The 23045-nt window shown below is 38.7% G+C and overlaps 1 protein-coding gene across 1 annotated transcript; it reads right to left on the bottom strand.

Annotated features, from left to right (window-relative positions):
* Positions 1-15582: 15582 nt before the first annotated feature.
* On the bottom strand, positions 15583-18231 carry LOC306845849 (SLIT and NTRK-like protein 3; the record flags this gene model as incomplete). Its single annotated transcript, XM_079378834.1, has 1 exon — positions 15583-18231. The coding sequence occupies one exon, from the start codon at positions 18229-18231 to the stop codon at positions 15583-15585; it is 2649 nt and encodes an 882-aa protein (XP_079234960.1).
* Between the last annotated feature and the right edge of the window lie 4814 nt (positions 18232-23045).

Here is a 23045-nt window from a genome sequence, read left to right as displayed (position 1 = left end):
TGATGTGAAAATTATATTTATTTATAGACTTTTCAGCTTTTTCAAATATATTTTTGACCCTTGACCTCAAAATCAGTAATAAATAGCACGAGTATATTTGTAGCAATAGTCAACAATACATTTTATTCATGTATCATGTTCCATGAAGACATTTAGTAAATTTACTACCGTAAATATATCAAAACTTAATTTTTGATTAGTAATATGCATGGCTAAGAACTTCATTTGGACAACTTTAACAGCGATTTTCTCAATATTTTATTTTTTTGCACCCTCAGATTCCAGATTTCAAATTAGTTCTATCTCAGCCAAATATTGTCATATCCTAATAAACCATACATCAATGGAAAGCTTATTAGATGATGTATAAATCTCAATTTAAAAAAAAAAAAACCCTTTTGTCTGGTTTTGTGGTCCAAGGTCACATTTATTTCTGCTTCATTCAGAAAATTTTGATTTTCATCCAGGGAATAAGTTAAATGTTAAAATACATTCAAATTTATTTCTCAGTATTACTTTTTTTAGTGTATTTTTGATCAATTAAATGCACCTTTGGTGAGCATAAGAGGACTCCTTCAAAAACACTAAAAGATCTTAATTTCTGCAGTGTTTTCAACATTAGTGTATGACAGCCAGCCAGACAGCCAGATAGATGGACATTTCTATATCTTATTAAATGAAAAAGCTCCGTTGCAGTAGGAAATACAAGAATGAGTTGTATGTCTGTTGTTGGAGGCTACTTTGCTTTTCTGTTTAATGGATTTATTACTTGTGCTGGTGGATCAACCGAAGGCTTTGGGTTGCCAAGCAACAGCGGTCATGTGATAAATAAACGGCGCTTGCTTCTGTAAAGGATCAGATTATTCTCCCTCAGTGTATTGTCGGAGGGAAAGAATAACTAGGGATGAGCTATGGGGCAGAAGTTGGAAAGATAATGCATTTACGAAAGTCTTTTAACTTCATGTAAATTGACACAATGTGCAGCTGGGTTCTGGTGGCAATTTAACTGCCTTGCATTACGGTCAATGACCAAATTTAAGATGCAGTAATTAATAACTCAAGTGTCATAACTGAACTCACAGCACTGAGGACTTTATCACCATACCAAGCCAAATGGATTGGCTCAATTATCTGAATAGGGAACAGGGACCATAAAGCAGACAACTTGAGACATTAAATGAAAGCCTTGACTCTGTTTCTGAATAATTCAATAGGAATTTTTCTTGAATTATCAATAATTGCACACCACCAATAATATGCCTTTGAGAGGTCATTACAAAGAGCTGGGCGAAACTTGGGTTTAATATACTAGTTTTATGCACGTCTTTTGTTTTTCTAATATTCTGTGTCTCGTGCGGCAACATTTTGTACAATTAAGAAGAGTAATTATTTTTCACCAACACACAGAGGACTGAATCATTTTCAGTGAAATATTATTAATCATAATTCCAGTCCTGACCCAGCCTCTGAGCTGTGAAATTGTATTTCTACTTTAGCAAACAACAATAATGGATAGGAGAAAAAAGAGGGGAGAAAGAGTAAATTGTACAGCATGGTCCAAATCAACGGATAATAATTACAGCACCGCGCAGACATTGTGTCTGCGAAGGCTGTACTCAGCCGAAGTCATTTTCAATTAATCTAGACGAAAGGCATTGTGTGAAGCAACTCATGGAATTCTCTGAACTTCACAATGCTTAATAGCACACTCTCTCTGACACTCGGCTGTGCTGAAACTTTGGAATAGAATTGCATTTATTAAGCCAAACGCTATGAGATGTTCACACACGTTTGCTCTCTCTCTCTCTCTCTCTCTCTCTCTCTCTCTCTCTCTCTCTCTCTCTCTCTCTCTCTCTCTCTCTCTCTCTCTCTCTCTCTCTCGCTCACTAATCTGTCGAAGTGTTGAAATGAAATCGAAAAATATAAATACTGAAATAAGGACTGCAGTCAAACTCGCACAGAATACATAAGGGAAATTCTACTGGATTCTAGGGGTCCAAATGTTTCAGTGTAAGAGATGATGCAATCATTGTGGTGGTGGCCATGATGATGACATAGGCATAAACAATATACCAAACAGACATATCAAGTACAGGCTTGATGGATATTTCTCTGCATTGCAGCAGTTAAAAAAAAAAATTTCATACCACCCTAGCATGTCCCTAACCTTACCTGTATCCCACCTTAATAGCAGAAGTGTTTTGCAATACAATATGTCCACAATAAGTACATTGTACTTATTTTTTGATGTAAGTACATAGTAGTTAAGGCCACCTAATATAAAGTGTGACCGAATGTTAATATTGCCCATTTATCAGATATCAACCATACCATGAAAAAAATTATTGGCTTATCAGTACCAGAAATTATTTTAATATTGATACATCCCTACTTAGAAAGGTATGATGATGAAAACATCTCAAAAGATCTAAGAAAGTAACATCATTAATGGTGACAAAAATCTAAAAATATATCAGTCTAAATTCAGATTTTTTATTTATTTTTTAATAGCTTGTGTTCTAATTCAGTAGGGAGGTAAAATGTCCCTCAAAAACATCTCTTAGGATTTGACTGGACCTGTCATGTGTTGAGAGAATAAACGTGATACAGGGGAATAACCCCGAGTGCTCAGACCAAACCCAATAAGAGAATAAAAACTGGCCTTTGGCACGAACATATTGTAGCTGCCGTCTAACAACGGGCCACAGAGGTGTGTGGCGACAGCACATTTAAGCTCAGATTGAGGTATAGCTGTTGTGTTAGCGCTGCAAACAACCACAGCTGTTACTCTATTGAATGGAGGAAGGCTTAGAGTCAGAATATAGAGAGCTCATAATGACACTGTGTGTTACAGGTTCAACCAAACCTCATTTACTTTTCCCTCTCTCTTTGTGATCAATAAATCCTATTAACGGTTTATTTGGAGCAAACTAAGGAGGTCTATAGTGTCTGGAAAGAGCTATGTGTTAACATTCCCATTCTTCTCACTAGTGGTTACCTGGGTGGTGATGTAATATATGATCATGTATACAATAAATAATGTTAAAAATATGTCAAATTCATCTTAAAAACTTCCAAAAATGGATCAGGGATGATTAAAATATCTACTATAGTTTCATACCTGGACCACAAAACCAGTCATAAGTAGTACGGGTATATTTGCAGCAATAGCCAACAATACATTGTAGGCCTGTGGGTCAAAATTATCAATTTTTCTTTTATGCCAAAACTCATTAGGATATTAAGTAAAGATGATGTTCCATGAAGATATTTAGTAAATTTCCTACTGTTAATATATCAAAACTTAATTTTAGATTAGTAATTAAATTGGATTTGATTACCTTCATTTGGACAACTTTAAAGGTGATTTTCTCAATATTGTTATTTTATTAATTTTTTTTGCACCCTCAGATTCCAGATTTTCAAATAGTTGTATATTGGCCAAATATTGTCCTAACAAACCATATACCAATGGAAAGCTTATTTATTCAGCTTTCAGATTATGTATAAATCTTTTTTTTTTTATTGATCCTTATGAATGGTTTTGTGGTCCATGGTCACAAATATTTTGAGAAGTATATGCTATGCATTTGGTTTTTAAATAAATGGCCATCAATGGAAAACGAATTATGACATTAACAAGCAAGGGTCAATGCTAACCAGCCACACATTGACAGTGATTTGCAGTCACAAAGCAACCAGACATCATTTATTTTCAACCATCAGAGCTCAACTTTATACAAATGAGCAGCGACAGGACACAACAACGTCCAATGGGAACGCAAGCAATAAGAACACCCACAAAAAACTCAGTGACCTCCAACATTTTAATAGCTGTCAGTGTGAACGCCCCCTTAAGTTCCCGCAAAAACAAACAACTTAGCATTAGCATAATATTAGAATATCCGTTGCTGCATTGTCTGCAAAATTGCTTTGCTGTACTTGAGTTTTTGGCTGCATTTTCAGCGTTTCAGTGGTTGCAAGGTAATCTGCGATGACACCACAGTGATTTAAAGCTTATTTGCAGAAGATTTCGACAGAATTTCTGGCACTGTAAAACATCCATAATTCAGTGAACTCTTCCCTCTTGGTCTCATGGGATACAAAACCTGGCTAGTGGCCTCGTGGAGAGAGAGAGGGACTGAGAGAACAGTTTGCTTTGCGGCAACTGATGTTAGCTGATAGCGTGCAGTGGAGAGTTCAGATATGGCTGCTGAAATATGCTTTGGAAACATGCCTCATAAACATCAAAGGTTAATTCCCTTAAAACAACACGCTCTCCCTGTGTTGTTTTCAGGGAAATGCAAATTCGCACTCTCTCTATCTCTGCGAAGCCATGAAATCCGTTAACCAGGTACGGCGCTTTGAAATGCAACCGAACTACAACTATAATCTCTTTTAACAGATTATGTATCCAGCACATGAACAAATACCTCTGAATGATTCATCTCATCATTTTCATCTACGATGTGCTTGTTCGCAGGACTTCCTTTCATGTTTCCTCATCCTCCAAACTGGATTTCCGTAGGGCTGTCCCACTCCCAATCCATCGATAACTACCGTGAAACCTTCCAAAATTCCGTCCCTCAAACTTATTTAAGTTGCTATTAATTTAGGACTTACATAAAGGTTACATAAGTGATGAATAATGAATGGTGCATAACACCACACTGTCATTAAAAACTTCATATTTTATTAAGGATGGGGAGAGAAGCTCTGCAGATACAATTCATGTACCTCTCTAATTATCCTTGCAAATGACTTCGGGGACTAGGCCTAAATAAGAGACTGCAGAAGACAGCAGCACTGCATATCATACAGCTGCCACTGTCATTTTCCCTTTCATGTGCGCTAGCCAAGGTCAGTCCCGCTCACACGTTTGATGGTGTGTACGTTTCATAAGCAGGCCAAAATTAACAGTAAAAAAAAAAAAAAAGTGCTGATCACTTCGAGGCTCCTTTCATAATTGATCTGAACGCAAGTTTGAAACCATTACGTATCATTCATCTGGATTCCCAGAATTCTCCAAGCTGAAATCAAAGAGATTGTGCTTAGTCACAGCCCATTTTTTCACCCTTGCTGGGTAAGGAGCTTTCTCTGTGAGCGAAGCACTTCAAAAATAATTTGAATGTCACTGTTATGACATGCGTGTACCTTACTGAAGCAAAATCGATTTGGCCATCTGAACCCTCATCCTCCTCCTCCTCCGTCTTCAAGAGTCTAGACAAAGTGGAAGCCCGCCGTATTATGACGGGGGCCCGTATTACCAAAGATGGGCTATAGAACATGTGGGTCGCAAAAGATGAACCATCATTTTAATGTGACATCTGTGCATCCATTCTATGTCAGGGATGAGCAGGCGCAAATTCCCAGGTAGACAAACACTTCCGCCTTGGCTCCATTTCAATGACAGCGATGATATCTGAGAGGATAATGGCGAGTGTCAGACTGGGAAATAGACTGGAATAATTGATACTGTGAGGGTGTTATTCCAGCAGTCGGAGTTAAGAGACGATTGGCAGCGAGCCTAAGAGCGAAGAAGGCTCCCTGAAGCCGCTGGGCTCTCTGAAACTAACCGTTCTGGAATTGAGACTAGTGATGATGTGAACAATAACCTGCCCTCCACTGAGGAAATGAAAAAAGACTCATAATGGAAGCCGCTAAACTCTGCCTGCATAGATATACCCATTCATTACAACTGAGGAAATCATTAAGCTTTTATTGGAGCATTATGGGACAAGCTTGTGAACATTTTTTTCTTTTTTTCCCCGGTACAAAATTTCCTTTCACTATGGTACTAATGAGTGGATGGTGAATCTTCTCACTCTCATTATGAAGTCTGCAGGCTCATCCCTTGACACCAACAACCTGCCATCAACATTTAAAAGGCTTCGAGAAAACTACATTAGCGTATCACTCCTGTTCACTCGCTAGAATTGCAAAAATAAACTGCATGAGCAGATTCACTGGCATTAAACTGGATATTTAGAGAATTGATGTTTTAATCCATAATTCCGGTATGGTATGTAATGTAATATAGTACTGTAATTCACTTAAAAATGTCTGTGTAAACCTTGACATTTCAAGGTTGGATTTTTTATAATCAATTACAAAAAGAAGATCAGTCCTAAAGTCGTCATGAAACAGAAATTGTCCTTTCTTCAAACTTCTTCTCAAATGAAAAAATATATATATATATATATCGGGACTTGATTTTGTCCATTGGAACTGATTAGATTATTAGGTTGTTGTTGTTTGCTATTTTCTGGCCTCTTATGTGAGTGACAGGTTGCTGGAGGGGAGGTATTATTTTCCCACCCATGCCGGTGAACATGTCAGCAGAGAAGTCATGTCTTGTGAAAAAAATAATAATGTACATGGATAAATAATTTATAATAAAACTGCAATAGTCTGATACTCTGTTGAAATAGAAATGATCAATTTTGAATTCATGATGACTTTAAACATCATCAAAACTACTGTTAATGCAGACTGAGAAACACAACCCACAAATAGCACAATTTAATTTTTTTTAGTCAGATATTAGTCAGAAATCAGGCACTACAAAAGCCTTCTATTTTCTTTCAAAGGATAGTTCACCCAAAACAACATGACAATTCTGTCATGATTTAATCACTCATGTCAAATACAAAAAGTTATTTTGAAGAACACTGGGGAATAAACACTGAATCCCATTTACTTTCATTGCATGAAGAAAAAAACCCAGAGACATTTTTTTTACAAATATCTTCTCTTGTGTTTTGCTAAAGAAAATAGGTCATATGAGGCTTGAAACAACATGAAGGTGAGTACATTTTTATTTTTGGATGATCTGTCCCTTCAAAGACGGAAGTTTGGTCTCCCTATCACCATCTGTGGTTGAAACATTAAATTGCCAGTTTGGGGTCTTGAAAGAAGACTCTTTTGCTCACCAAAGCTGCATTTATTTATTTATTTTTTTGAATTGTTATTACAACTTACAATAACTGTTGTCTGTTTCAAATTGTAATTTATTTTTGTGATGGTAAAGCTGAATTTTCAGCAGCCATCATTCCAGTCTTCAGTGTTGGATCCTTCAGAAATCATTCTAATATGCTGAATTGGTGCAATTTTTTATTAATGTTTAATTAGTATTTATTTGGAAACTGGTGATATTTAGTGATATTTTTCAGGATTCTTTGATGAACAGAAAGTTAAAACCAGCATGGTTTAAAATAGAAATCTACTGTCACTTTTGTGAGTTGTTTTATGATGAATCTGATGGTTTAGAGTTATACCTCTGCCTTTGATCACAATATCAGAATGTATATGTCATACTACACCAAAGCTAGATGAAAGAAAGTGCTACAAAGCCAAAAATTGTGTTGTCTGACCAAGTAAGTAGCTTCACTGCTTAATTAATTTGGATGAATGACACAGTAAACCTGAAAACTAAGGTGCAACAGTGGTCAGTGCAGTATGTGACTGTGCATTTAAAGCTGAAGTGTGTCATTTCATCAACACTAGCAAAACCAACTGGAACTGCAACAATAATGATTATTTCCAAAAAACAGAAAAAAATGATTTCCCAAAAAATCAAGTAGTCCCGTCCCAAATAGGTTGAGCCACTGACACATTGCTCAAACAAACAGTGCAAAGTTTTGATAGCGCCACAATGCTTATACTTTTTGGAAGTATAAACCTACGAAGAAAATAATTTAACACCTTTAGCTTCGGATTTAAGCAAACCTTGCATGACCACATTTTTGTGTCCGCTTATGTGTGTGTTTTAATAAGAACTCTTATTCCATTTACACCTGAATTGTGTCTGTCACGATTTGCATTTTGTTATAAAAATGAATTGCTTTTTTGCATAATGTTTCCTCATAATGAACATTTTCCAAAATGTAGGTGGATATACATAAAACAAAAATTAGTCATTGTTTTTAAGAGTTTAAAAGATGGTGATAAGAGAACAAAAAGGTTTAAAAAAAACATCTTAACTTAGGACATCAGTATAAAAATAAACATGCCCACACACTTCTTAATACTTCATTAATGTTAGCTAAATGTTAAACCTCTGCAGATAGTTGTGAAATAAGCACACATACAATGAAAATAGATCCCAAATGTCTAAAAACTGACAGTGCCATGCTCTCCTGTTCCTGCAGTTATATTAAGAGCCCTGACTAATGATCTGTCCTTTATCTCAGCCATGCAAAGTATATCTCTCGCCTTTTCCTTCGCACATCCTCTCTATTCCATTTCGTTCTCTCGTGCATCTGTCAACCGAAGCAAATGTTCGTCGAGGATTTGGTTTAGAGATTTCATTTCAGAACGCCATTTACACAAGCAACAAGCTCCAAATGAGTTGTAACACGCTGCAAAAACAAAATATCTAGATAAATCTATCACAGCATGTCACAATAAGTCATAGCTTTCTTTCTCCCTCTTTTTTGGTTAGCATGCTTTTTTGCAAGCCTTTGAAGAGAATGTTAATGATCATGGAAACCTGTGCCAAATAGCTCAGCGATGAATTTCTTTTCCTCTGATCAAAATTGGAAGAGCCTGACACTGAGTAAACCCGGCTGGAGTCCCAGTCGGTATGATCTATATTTCATTGTCTCAGTAACATCTGTAATTAATCACTCTTCTCAAAATGAATGCAGTATGTCCCCTCTTCTATTTTTTATCTAATGGGGTCAGTGCTCTCATTGAAATGAAGGAAAATGGAGGAAAAAGAAAAAAATGCCTGGATATGTCTCTCCACAGATATTTTGATTGGTTTGAGATCAACTGAAAAAGAAATTCATATTCTTAAGGTGGAAGGGCAAAAGACTAATTATGCTCTTTGTAATTATATTGTTGCATCCAATATAAAACATTAAACCCTCATTATTATTGTTATTATTTCTTATCATGCAGAAACACTGCATAGCTTCAGGTTGCTTATACAAACATTAAGATAGCAAAACTATTTCTGTCATTCTGCCAAAACAATGAAGAAAAGGTTGCACTTATACTGTACAGCCATATCACCCTGCAGCCCAAGACCGGTTGCTCACTGAAGCTAAGCAGGGGTTGAGCCTGGTCAGTACCTGGATGGGAGACCTCCTGGGAAAACTAGGTTGCTGTTGGTAGAGGTGTTAGTGAGGCCAGCAGGGGGTGCTCACCCTGTGGTCTGTGTGGGTCCTAACACCCCACTATAGTGACGGGGACACTATACTGTAAAAAGCACCGTCTTTCGGATGAGACGTTAAACCGAGGTCCTGACTCTCTGTGGTCATTAAAAATCCCATGGCACTTCTCGTAAAGAATAGGGGTGTAACCCCGGTGTCCTGCCCAAATTCCCTCTACTGGCCCTTGTCTATCATGGCCTCCTAATAATCCCCATGCACTTGATTGGCTCTATCTCTCTCTCCTCTCCACCTGTAGCTGGTGTGTGGTGAGCGCACTGGCGCCATTGTTGTGTGGCTGCCGTCGCATCATCCAAGTGGATGCTGCACACTGGTGGTGGTTGAGGAGAGACCCCCCCTACATGATTGTAAAGCGCTTTGGGTGTACAGCAATACACAATAAAGCGCTATATATATAAATGCATCATTCATTCATGTACATTTCGCTAGCTGTGGTCATATCTAGCTCGGTGGAATCTTGTAACTAGTGCTCTATAATGAAATTAAATTCCATCATTACTGCAGTATGTTATTTTATAACACAGCTTTCTCGAATAGTTGATTCTGATTGGTCAATTATGCTGCTAACGTTCAGATATTTCCTAATAGATTGCAACAGTGCCTGTCTGCCTTTTCAATGGTCTTTGCTTTAGAGTTATAAGCCATGAACCAAATCAAACAGCTACAAGATGAATTACAACATTACAAACTTTAATTTGAAGCAAAAAAAAGTCTTTGAAAACCAGAGAAAAAAGACAAAGGTACAAAACTGTGTACTTAAAGGCTTTACTGAGGGAAAGAACTACAAACCCATCAAGCACTGTGAATAACAATTAATTAGAAAACAATGTTCAAATATGACAATACATAGTTATAAATATAAAAGTTTATATATTCGTAGTTTGAGAGTATTGGGAGCATGGGAGACTCTATCACCTCATTCACGGTGCTTCATGGGAGTGGACAGGCACTTAAGTGTTCTTTTAGCCCAATTTACTTGTCATAATTCTCTGATTATGGAGATTTCTCTGTTGAATCATGGGTAATGTAGTTTTTCACCAGGAATTCCACAATTATTTTGAAAAAAAGTTCAAATAATGTGGGTTCAAAAAAGCATATGCCATCGACGTAGCTCAAAGTAGATCTATCCTTAAATGTACATTATTGTTTGAAATCAATTCCAGTGTTTAAAAAATGAATACTTTTAGAAGCCAAACTACATTCACCATTGTCCATGGTAATGCTTTATTTGTAAGTACTTTTTTCTTAGATTCAATATAACACAATTTAACATTTCATGTACATGTCTTTATTTATTTAGTGATCAGCCGTGATAATGTACAATCAGATGGTCATTATTGCAAAATAAACACCTTCTGGCTGATATAAGATTGATACACTCCCAATTACCCTGTTGTATTTTGTGGTAATGACCGACTGACTGTACATAATCTCGAACATAATTTTCTATAGTAAATGATTGAGTAGGACATTAAAATATGTAGGTATAGGATAACAAAGAGCTTCCTTTGTCCATTTCAGCTTTTTTCTGCTTTATTTTTTTGCCTGTTTGTATGTTATTTTTCGATATTTAGTTCCCACCTGCCCAAAGCAGCTCTATCTGACACAGACGTAAACACCTCTGTGTAAACTTCAGCATTTTTAATATTAGTATAATAAAATCATCACTCCCATTGTGTGTGCATGTCTGTCTCTTACTCCCTTTATATTGTGTAAGCTGAAGAAAGACATTAGGAATTTGCTAGGTGAAAGATACTTCCTAGAAACATGCTGCTGGCAAAAACATGATCAGCAAAATTCTCCATTGAGAATAACAAATAAGCCTAATTAAAAATAAAACGCAGTACCAAAGCATTCCAATGCTATCTAAACTTCCAAAAAGCCTGTTTTGTTATATAGTGATTTCCAATAAACCCTTTGGCAGATATCACAGACAAAAAGCATTACTTTTGAATGTTTAAATATACAAACTCAAGACAATCAAATAAGCCAATACCACATATAATTAGCTTTTTTCCCTTTTGTCTCCCTCTTCCACGCTGATCAAGTTTTCTTAATGAAAACATGTAATTACTGTGATGGTGCTCCGGTAGATGCCGTGGGTCAGAGCAATGCCCTCCCAGCCAAGACAAACACACAATTACACTGACAGATCTCCCATAAATGTCCAAGAACTGCAGCAGATGGTGGACTTAAGAGACGGTGCTGATGGCTGCATCACAGTGTACTAGATTTCCAGATTCATCCTCAAATGTATAAAAACAGCTCCCACTGCAGGAAATAGCACACTGCAAAAGTTGCACAGCACAGCACAAGGCATTGCAGAACGCCTTGCTGATACCTCCTCTCTCCTTTGCACAAAAGAAATTCAGCACCACGGACAGGGAATAACCAGCTCACGCTAACTATATCAGCACTCCGCACTGTATTAAGAAATTGGGCATAAAAAGTCACTCGTCAGTCACTAAAACACAACTTTTCTCCTTGCTGGCAGAGTTCAATTCCAGATGAAGAAGGAAAAGTAAAGGAGGAGAAACAAAAGATCTGGTTTGACAGCATCCTACTCTCTTTTCCCAAGACAAAGCTCTCAGCATGGTGTCAGAGCTGCTTCAAACAGAGATTGAACCTGTACAGCATACAAAACACCAGCCTGTTCTTGCACCGGCTGTACATTTAGAGAAGTTTGCGGTGTGAGGTAATATTTTCTTATTATTTCCTATACTAGCAACCGCACTTTATCTTTCAGTCAGGGTTTGTGAGCTGATTTGACAATCAGGTGGATGTGAGCCACAGAGAGAGAAGGAAATGGGAAAATAGGGATGCCCTGAAATTAAAATTCTGACCAACAACATGAAGCTATTTTTTTTTTTACTTTAACCAATAAATACCAATACTGATATTAAATATATTAACATGCTATACAATTTTGTCTTAATAAATTAAAAAAGAAAATAAAAAACTAAAATCATTTTAAATCCTAAAAGTGATTTTAGGCATCACAACATTGTAGTGTACAATATGAAAAAAGAATATTCGTTTAGAAGTTAAAAGAGTTATTAATTATTTTTTCAAAGATTAAGTTTATCACTGACATTGACACGCAGGTAATATAAAATATATGGTAAATGAAAATGAAATATTATATATTAAATAATCATTTATTATTCACTGAACATTAATATACTGGACAATAACCAATATGGTACAGATTTGGATATTTTGCATCCTTATTAAAATTGCTTCATGTGGTAACAGCTAAACAACTAAACAGCTCTTAATTAACAAATAGCTCTTTAGTAACATTTGGTCTTTATGTCAAAAGTATAGTATTATGTAGTACAGTAATCAATAGGGATTAAATTAGTTCAATGAAACAGGCAGCTATTTTAAATTAAAATCTTATAACTAAAGACGTCTTGTGGCTTTTTCATTTTAAACTAAATATGTGGTTTCTAAAAAAACCTTTCTATGTCCCTTACCTGTTCCTTTCAAGCACATTCTTATTATTCCTCTTCTCTCTCTCTCAAACAAGCAACTTCAATATAGTGAAAGGTTAAAGAGCAAACCACATGCAGTAAATATCACCCAACGTAATACCGCAGCAATATTGGTCAATATAGAAAGGTATCATCAATATTAGAAAGGCATTTGCTGAGGGTTTTTCATAACAATATCACACCTAATCTATATGCAAGGCAGTGCAAACTTTTTCATATTTTTCTGCTCATTGATCAATTTTGAGCAAGAACAGCTCTGACGACAGCAGAACACTTGAACCATGTCCAAGCTGTCCAGCATTTCAACTAAGTAAAATGACAACTGCCTGCACTGTGGTGTCCCTGAATTTCCCAAGGGGCAGGGGTTTTGACGGCATGTCTGAGCAGACACATTACAGGCGTGACAGCCAGAGGAAAAGGCCACAGTCTCCAGTAAAAATGCAAATGTCAGAGAGCACCGGCACACACCGTTTGCTGACTAATTGCATCCCATTGTAAATTCTGCAGGTACTTTGTGGCTCATTTACGTGTTGGGAACACATTATCCGCGGTGCGGCACATTACATTTTCGCATTCATCGCCATATGTCGTGTTCAGAATTCATAATAACGGTGTTTTGTTAAACGACTGTTCTGAGAGCATTTTTCAGAAGTAATTATTAACCTCATAATGACGCCACTTTATGTTAGGAGCTTTCCCATCAAAAAAAAGTCACACAATACTATCAAAGAAAGTAACTGCTGGTTAGTTCGATTCCATCAACCATTAAACATGAGCGATCATTTCACATTTGCCCGTTTCTCTCTGTTCATGGTCTCTCGGTTAAATGCCACTTTGTCTTGGCGAGGCACATGGGCACTATGTAGCAGAGCAGCTCACTGCCCCTGCAATCGCATTCGCTGCATACAGGATCAGTTGGCCAGGCCGTCTGTGGGATTGGGCGGCAGAGGCGTATAATGAGGGTTACTGGAGTGGCATTGAGAGAATTATCTCTCCTCATACTTTGGACAAAAGCTTTGTGAATTATCACCGAGAAAAGGTGGTTAGGAAGCTGCTCTCTTTGACAAGCAGGTCCGGGTTCCAGAAGCAGAAATGCCGTTATAAACGTCCAACTGTGTAAATGATGGATGACCTGTGAGGGATGGAATCTGCCAAGTACAACATTAGCAAAAATAAACAGGGGCAGCGCGATAAGAGCCGATCCGGGGCTCTGACGTTATCCTCCTTTCACACACATGTCCTTGGACTTTCAGCTCATCGACTGGCCAATTTCAAGAGAAGCCGGACCGACAGCAAAACCCTTTTGTGAGCAGCTAAAACATTCAGGCGCACACTTTCATACTTTAGATGCTCCATTACATTAATGTTTACTGTAGCTCTTTGAAATGGGCTAATGTGTTCAGATGGCTCTGAGTGGAGGTTTGTAATTGAATTTCATGCAATCAGAGAAGAAATTATGGAAGAAGATCATGAGAATGAGGAAATCAAAATGACAAACGTAAAATCGTGGGTTGACGGAACTTCGACGCTCATAAATATTCAGCTTCATCTCTTTCCAGGTTTGGTTTTATTCAAGGCTTTTACAGTATGATGCCAAAGAGTGTATTTTTTTCCCTTATGCAATGCTGCGTAACTAGGTTAAGCCAGTTTATGCATGGTGAATAGGTGTATCTAACTGATGCCCTCCCATGGACACTCAGGGGACTGGAGACTGCAGAGGATGCTATAAGAATGCTGCACATATTCTCTGCTTCCTCTCCTCCAGGTCTGCGGCTGACCTGACAGAGTCTTTCGCAAATTGACTGTGTCAATATCATGCAATCTCTGACAAATTTCACACTGTTATTTACTACACTCTATAAAATGCTGGTTTAAATATGGACAAACCCAGCGATAGGGTTGTTTTCAACCAACAGTTGGGTTAAATGTTTAACTCAACCTTCTGGCCAGTAACCCAACCGCTGGGTCAAAACAACCCAATTGCTGGGTTTGTCCACATTTGACCCAGCGCTGGGTTGTATTTAACCCAGCATTTTTAGAGTGCAGAAATGCTTTGTTCTTTCAAATCTTGTCTGAAGCATACTATAAGCACGTGGATAAAGTGCTGTGTGTGTCTGTGCGCATGCTATGTAGAGGCCAAAATCTGCATGTTCGCTACTCAAAATGGTACAGTTTGCAGAACTTGGCTTAGTTTAGCACCCTTTATTGAATTCATGGGTTTTTTTCAAGGAAGGCTAAACCAGAGGCATAATCATTATACACTGATTTAACATGATGTCTAACAATAATAATTGCAACACTGAAATCTAAGAATAAATATATGCACAGATCTGTCTTCGCCTTTTTGTATGATAGATCATGAAAAGGAACGTCCGTAGACATGATCGATAGTTCCCAAGCTTTTACATGTGTTGACCTTACCTTGGTCCATAAAACCATTCAATAAGTCCCAATAAAGACAATCTACTCAATTTGAAAATACAGATTCAACAAAGCACTTGACAGTTATACAATAACTGCAGTATCTCTATTGCTGAAGGACAATTTTCAGTTAAATAAAAAATATTTCTGAAGTTTTCAATGCAAACAAGTTAAAAGCCAAGACCGCACACCCTGCATTCATATGTATAATTTGCGTCACATGTTTACCAACATCGCAAAGTCTGGAAACAGCAGTGGATCCTTTTCCCTCGAATGTAAATCTATGCATTTTAGATAAATAAAACTGTGATACAAAAATACTCATTTACAACATTGCTGGCTGCTCTTATGAAGGCACTTTAAAAAATCTGAACAAGGGATTTCCTCCAGAGCAACTTGAGGGAAAACCGTACCATCGTACATCGCGTGAATACTTTTTCCATCTTACCATTTTCATTTTGGATGTGCAGTCTTATATCTGGCATGTCTTAGAATTGATATGACCTCTCCAGCATATCAATGTAATCCACCTTTGTTTTGAGTCTAGCCCTCAGCTCAGGGTATTCACTTTGGGTTTGATTAGGACATCCTGTCCTTGTTCCTGTGGTGGTTGTGATCATTTGCTTTTGTCTGGCATCCTGTTTGGCATGTGGATACTCTGAGGGAGGGTGCGTGTGTCTGTCAGGCAGGTTGCTAAACTGGGATGTTGTGCCAAAAAGACTGTCCACTAATCCCACCTTGGGCGTGGGACCTTGGCTATCAATGACAGTCGGGCAGAGTATTCCGTTTTCGTGGAAGCTGGCAATGTCACCACATGGCGCGCCGACAGTGACAATAGTGTTAATGGGGGAGCTGGAGATCGCCATGGTCCACTCCTTTTCCTTCTCCACCAGCGTTCTGTAGTGCGATCCGCTCTCTTTTGTCTCTGAGAATGGATGCTTCTGCCCTGACTCCTCCTGTCCACTTTTGTAAATGGGGTTGCTGCACATGTGCGAGGAAGGAGCACCGATGCTATCGTACACGTGATTGGAAGGAGGAGTCTCTGGTAAGGTGGGTGGCTGCTCTGTGAATATTCCACATTCCATCTGAATGCCTGCCAGTCCCACTTCACCTTGCTTCCTAAAGGGTAGCTTTTCGCGCTTTTTAAGGGCATATGCGCAAAGAGCCGCAGCAGCAAAGAAGGCAGATACGAACAGAACCAGCAGGCTGAGAATGAGAACAGAGAGGGGTATAGCACCTTTCGGCGGGTGCGGCCCCACCTCGGGATATGTGGTGATAAGCCTGCTATCTGATTCGGAAGGAGACAGCGAGGACTGTCGGAGCTCAGGGCAAATCACTTCAGAATTCAGAGAGCGTAAATCTTTTCCTGAGACCAGCTCGGGGGTCTTACACACCACTTCGCCAACTATGACCACTAAGCTCAGCGTGTCCAGCCACTCTTTGAGAGGGATGATGTCGCAGGAGCAGTCCCAGGGGTTCTGATTCAGGTCGATCTGGACGACAGCATGCAGGTGTTCCAGAACGCCACTGACTGGGAGGCAATGAAAGTAGTTGTTCCGCAGGTTCAGCCGTGTCAGCGAGGTACCTGCGAACGCTCCCATGGGCAACGTTCGCAGGAGGTTGTTGTTGAGAAAGACTAGCTGCAGGGAGGGCATTAAACTGAAGGCAGCTGGCTGGATTTCACGAATCTCATTGTACTCAAAATACAAATACTCAAGGCTGTGCAAGCCATGGAACATATCAAGAGTTAACTTCACAATGTTATTACCGTTCAGGTAAAGGCTTCTCAAATTAGGGAGATTAACAAAAGCCCCCTCTTGCACGTAAAATATCTGATTGTTTCCTAAGTGCAATAAATCAAGACTGGAAAAATTCCAAAAATCAGACTTGTAAATTCTCTGAATGAGATTTCCACTCAAGTAAAGCTTCTTAGCGTTCAAGGGTCGAGGCATTAACTCGGAAATGTTCCGAAACCCATTTTCCTTACAATTGACTGTCAAGCCAAGGTCATTAATATGCAAATTACATGTACATCCAATGGGGCAAATGATCGGTATAGGCGGCCTTGTCTGGTATCCGGCTACAGGCGGCTGATTAGGGAACACGCTGCGTGGTGTTGGTGGTGTCTTTGAGGGCCTGGGTCTTTTTGTTGGCTTTGGGGGTCTTTCTCTTTGTTCCACGGAGGAAACGGTGTTTTGATTGGGAGAGACTATAGATGACGGCTTTGTAGGTCTCGCCCTCCCAGTGTAGAATGGTAAGTGGAGAATGCCTAGAATTGATTCAATCTCGGCTTCATTCAATAAGGGACAAAGCTCACTGCGTTTGATCTCTCTGAGGTCCTTTCCGTGGAGGTGGAAAGGATACTCGCATGTGATCTCACCAACAACTGCAGTATATGGAATCCGCTCCAGCCAGGCTTGAAGCTGGATGATATCGCAGACACAATTCCAAGGGTTCTCCTCCAACTGGATCTCCATGAGACTGCGGCCAATATATTCCAAAATCCCTTTATAAGCCAACGTCTTTAGTCGGTTGCCTCTCAAGTCAAGGTGTGTGAGAGAGACAGATCTGAAAAGAAACGCCGGCAGCATGGGTATTAAATTGTCATTAAGGATGAGCACTCTGAGTTTGTGAAGATTTCGGAACGCCCCACTGTCTATTCTCTTGATAACATTATAGTCGGCCTGGAGGTATTCTAGACTCTCCAGTCCGAGAAATGTGTCATTCCGAAACACTTCCAGTTTGTTTTCGTGAAGGTACAACCTCTTCAGGGAGCTCAAACCATTGAAAGCCCCAACATGGATATCCTGCAGGGCATTATTGCCCAGATTAATGGCAACTGCATTGTTCAAGTGCAGAAAACTGTTGAAGTAGAGCTTCCGTAAAGAGTTTTTCTGCAGGTAGAGCTTGAATGGTCTAAGCCATGACTGTGAGACTTGGCTAATATTTGTAAATCCTTTGCTGTCACAATGAACATGAAACAAGCCTTCCTTCACTTCGCAGTAGCAGGGCTCAAAGCAAGGCTCGTCTATTTCTTCTGAATCATCAAGTAGAGGGATTGGAGTCGTCCATCCAAGTGCAATTGTGCTTAGCAGTGTAACCCACAACATGCTTTCACCAAAAGCAGGCAAGTGCATAGCCTCAAGAGCTCCTTCACTGCACTGAAAAAAATACAACAGTTTTAGTGGCGTGAATACAGAGAAGATGATGAACACTGCTCAATACTAATGATGTTGACTTTTGACAAGTTAGTCGTGATATGACTGTAGAATAGGGGAGGTTATCATCTATACAGTATGACAGAGCAGAATGCAGCTTGGCTGCTTTGACTGCAGTTTTTTTCTGCAAACAATATATTCGAAATATAGAATAAGGCATCAATAACCAATGTCAGCAAATGCACCAGAGCTTAATATTGACTTCAAAGTATGCCTGCTGCATTTGTTCCAGTGATATTGAGAAGAAGCAAAATATGACCTAATCCATTTAAAGACATCATGCTTCTCTAGAGGTTTCGCTTTAGTTTCTAAATCAGCTAATGACTCTGGAATATCAATTTGACCTCCAAGGAAAATATTTCTTTCTCCCCTCCTCCAGGAGCACCTATTAGCTAATGTGCACAGCAGGGCACTTAGGAATGTGATGTTAATAAGACCTAGGTTCTATTGATTGCTGAAGGAGTCTATGTGCATACAGGTCATTGAAATAATGTAGCTATACCTCAGGCCTCCACTAATGCATGCAAAGCATTTTATTGCAAGCAAAATCTTTAGGGTAACAGAAATCATTATTTTGCAGTTGCAGTACTTTGAGGTAAAGTATGATAAAAAAAATAATAATAGTAATATTCATATTTGGAAACGAGACAAGATAACTGTTTAAGACAAAGTTAAACTGAAATCCAGTCATTGCTCTCTCGGCAGAATAGACCTAAAGATCAGATCCAGCTTTGAAAAGAATATGCAATACAGACATATAAGGAAACCATTCAAGCACTGCATGAAAAAGCTGAACTTATGGAAGCTGAACACAATGTTCATTAGCTAACCAAGAGCGATTCACGCCATTATATTACGCTGTCAGAGACATAATTAACACATAATGATAATCCAATGCGCTAAAATGAATTCTATTAGCATTCCCCTTTGTCTGCCTTTACCACCGCCCGCGTCCGGATCCATATCAGAGGCATTAACTGCAGAAATGTGCGCTACTCACTCAGGTTGCTGCAGTGGAATTAAAAGAGCAGAAGATGGACCACTTTAAATGATGCTGCTTCTTGCCATGTCACCACCGTTGAGCCGCTTCTTCTTCTTCTTCTTCTTCTTCTTCTTCTCCTCCTCTCCGCTCTCGTGGTGGAGGCAAATAGGAAAGCCGAAGACGTGACAGGACTGCAATGTCTCAGAAAGGTTTGCTTTAGGATGCAGGTCCGCTCCCCTGACGAGCGCTCAACAGTGAAGACAGCGAAGGCTGCAGTTCAGCACCACTGTGAGGACTGACTGATCATGAGCGAGATCTTAGTACATCTCGTTTAGAAACAGTAAGAAAAACTAAACCGCTTCAAGTATGCAAGTTGGCATGGAAATAAATCACAGGATGGCGCTGCCTCGGACTTCGGTTTCCAAGTAAAATACATTGCACCGAGCGCACCCGCCCGCTCGCAGCCCTCCTATGAAACGCTCCAAATATGTGAAGATGATGAGAATAATATGAACGCGCAACACACCGCTTCAGGTTCAGCGGGGCTTTTAATGCGTTACTCTCGCTCTCCTGAGACACGTTTGTTGGATTTGCGTTGATTTACGAAAGAAAGTAGTTGAGATTGTTTGTACGCGTAATGCGTAACGCGGGTTATTTACTTTGTTGTTTCACAACATTCTTGTATTATTAAATAATACTGTAACTGTTCCCAGAGCGACGAGGCTTCTTGGGTTACTTATTCATCATCCTTCACGGTATTAGGGCCCTAACAATTTAATGAAACCTTATTTTGGTTACCATGGAAACATAGTGCCATCTGCTATTGCACAACAATGTGGTGCTTCATACATGGGCATGTTGCTTATTTTGGAACTGAGAATGAACAATGTTGACTTGATGCCCACTTTTGCTGATTTCTCATATGGCTGATTAATTATCTTATAAATCACCAGTTAATTACTTCATAATGAGTTTGTCATTTGACAGTGATATGCATAGAGAAATAAATGCGATTTCTCAATCCAATCATTTTGGTTTATTGTGGAACACACCATCCTGCATGCTTCATTTTAAGCCTTAACTACTAAATTCCTCACATATATCCAAAGTAATATTCTGAACACACAAGCATATCGACTTTACTTTTCCCTTTATTGTGAATTTCCCACAAAGAATCTGCGCTAAAGCTAGTTAATACTCTGTCTCAGCAGCTCTCTGTGCCTTTGAGCATTAAAGCATTTTCCTGAAGATCCTTAAAAAAATCTTTAATGCCATCACACAGATGAGCGCTACGGATCTGAACATGTTCCAGTGAATTAGCTAGAGACAGCAGCTTCCCTTCTCTTCAAAGCCTGTTAAAGGTGATTAAAGCACTATTTCTCTATCAAATTGCTGTGAGAGTATTTACCAGAGCCCTTTGAAGAGAAAAAAGCTGGGAAAATACAAACAAACAAATCATTAGGTTGAAATTATGAGGCTTTATATGACTTTATTCGCTATATGTGGTGCTGGACTTCCATTTTTCTGCAGCCATCACATAGCGAGGAGGAAGAAAGCACTGTGATTGACAAGATAGTAATGGGGTCCAGAAACCCAGCCGTCTATGAAAACTAATGCCGGATTCTGACCTAAAGCATATTTCAACTGCCTTCAAAGAAAAAATTCAATCTCCCTTCCATAACAGTATAATAGCCATGCCATGCTTTTCACACACTGATCAATTTAAGCAAGTAATTGTGTGTAATTAATATTATTACAAAAGATTAGCTTTGTTTAAAGAATGATTATATTAAGGATTTACATGATTTTCACCACCTTTGACTAATTAACAAATCACTTCAAGCACTCTTATTCAATTATAAATCCCCCTCACATGAAATCAACAAAACCAACTGTCTCAATTTGCAACAACTGAAGAGACACAATTAGAGGTGCAATTTTTCCAGAAAAAAAAAATCAAGAGATGTAATCTGGTGGTCAGGCCATTTGAAGCTCGTTTAGCCTGAAGGTGGTCATTAATTACCCAGAAGATGAAGGGTGTCGCTGCCGCTGAGGTGCTGGAGAAGGGGGTATCTGGATCCACAGGTGCTCTTACTATTTGGTTAGGCGCACCTCGTGGATAGCACAGAGCAATGACCCCTCTCCTCACACACATGGACCTCCACCAAGGACGGCCAGCCTTGAGCAATAACCAGTGTTAAGCTAATTAAACTACCCTCCCATTTTAATTAGGATATAAATCAGTTGCCATGGGAACCTGTCCTTTGGAGTCCCCATGTAAACTCCTGATGGATTAAGTGCAGTGGATGAAGGGTACTATTTTAGACGCCCTTTTAATACATGCAGCAGTCGGCACAGACAGGCACTAACACATAAATTCTAAAATTATGCATTTGATTTTTTAGTGCTGCTTTTTATATTACAATATAAACAGATAATTGTATATGCAAATCATATTTTCCATTACATACTAAAATTTACAAAACAGCCTGGCAACAAGACAAACACTGCAGCAATGTTCCTGTAATATTAATATATTAATACTAATGTGCTCTGAAAAAAATATCACTGGTTGAGTTACCGGATATACAGTGTTGCCATGGACGACTGCAAATAGTAGGAAATATCTGACTCTGAATGGCATGACAGAATCTTATGTTAAATCATGTTTTCATAAAACCATTCAGGGCCATTCAATAGGGTGACTGTAGATAAAGTGGGACACAATAGCTTAATCATCTATATAATATTTGTATCTTCATCCATTAAAAATAAGCATTCATTTCTAATACAGAAGGACACTTATATAGCCATAACACATATTTTAATGATCCACTTTACCTGTATTCTTTCTAAATATTGCACAGTTGTTATTTGGTGTTTTATTAATCATTTTGAATTTGAAGTTATTTTGCTTGGATTTTTTTTCATAGGCACACTTTTATTATCCTTAACATAAATAAATGTTTGGACAGGGGCTTTTTCAGTCTCATTGGCTTGCCTGTATGAGTGCTTTTCTGGCCTAGATTTCCTTGTCAAAAGGATCTCGTTAAAAATTGAAACGCACCAGACCTAAACTCAAAATGTTGTGACACAACATTCCGCAAAGCAGGAGTAGTGCTCCAAGGGAAATCACCTCTTATCATGTGAAGCATCATACTTGAGATGCTAAAAGATTACATCAAAGCAGCCACACTAAATGAAGCAGAAAGTATGCCATGACGAGAGCTCCCCCTACTGGCGGAGACAGTCTCAGCCGTCCCCTGCTAAACAATGCAAGCGTGTTCATGAGCATGTAATACCCACACAGGATTATACAGGGAATCCAATGATTATGATTATCTCCACTTGAGAGCCTTCCCATTGTAAAATATAGAAACAATTAACCAGAATTAAATTACTAAACACAGATTACCTGTTCTAAACATCAGCAAATAAGAACCTTGCAAGAAAACCATCCATTCCTTTCATCCACAGCAGAACTCATTAAACACGTCACATAAGACTCAAGCACCGTCTCATCCACAGCAGCAGCAATGATGTGATATGCGACTGAAAACACTGAGTTAACACTTGATAGTCTTATAAAGACAGTTCAGCATACCAGTATACTGTTCCACATCTGGTTGTCATGGATGCAGTATTTATCAGTCTCCATTCACAGGGTATCTGTAGGTAATTAAATGGAAATTAATAAAGGTTCAAAAGAACACTTAAGCTGTGCCTGTTCATATCAGTTTACTGAATGTTC

The sequence above is a fragment of the Barbus barbus genome (genome assembly GCF_936440315.1).
Source record: "Barbus barbus genome assembly, chromosome: 26".
Taxonomy (NCBI): domain Eukaryota; kingdom Metazoa; phylum Chordata; class Actinopteri; order Cypriniformes; family Cyprinidae; genus Barbus; species Barbus barbus.
This window is presented reverse-complemented; position numbering and strand designations above follow the sequence as displayed.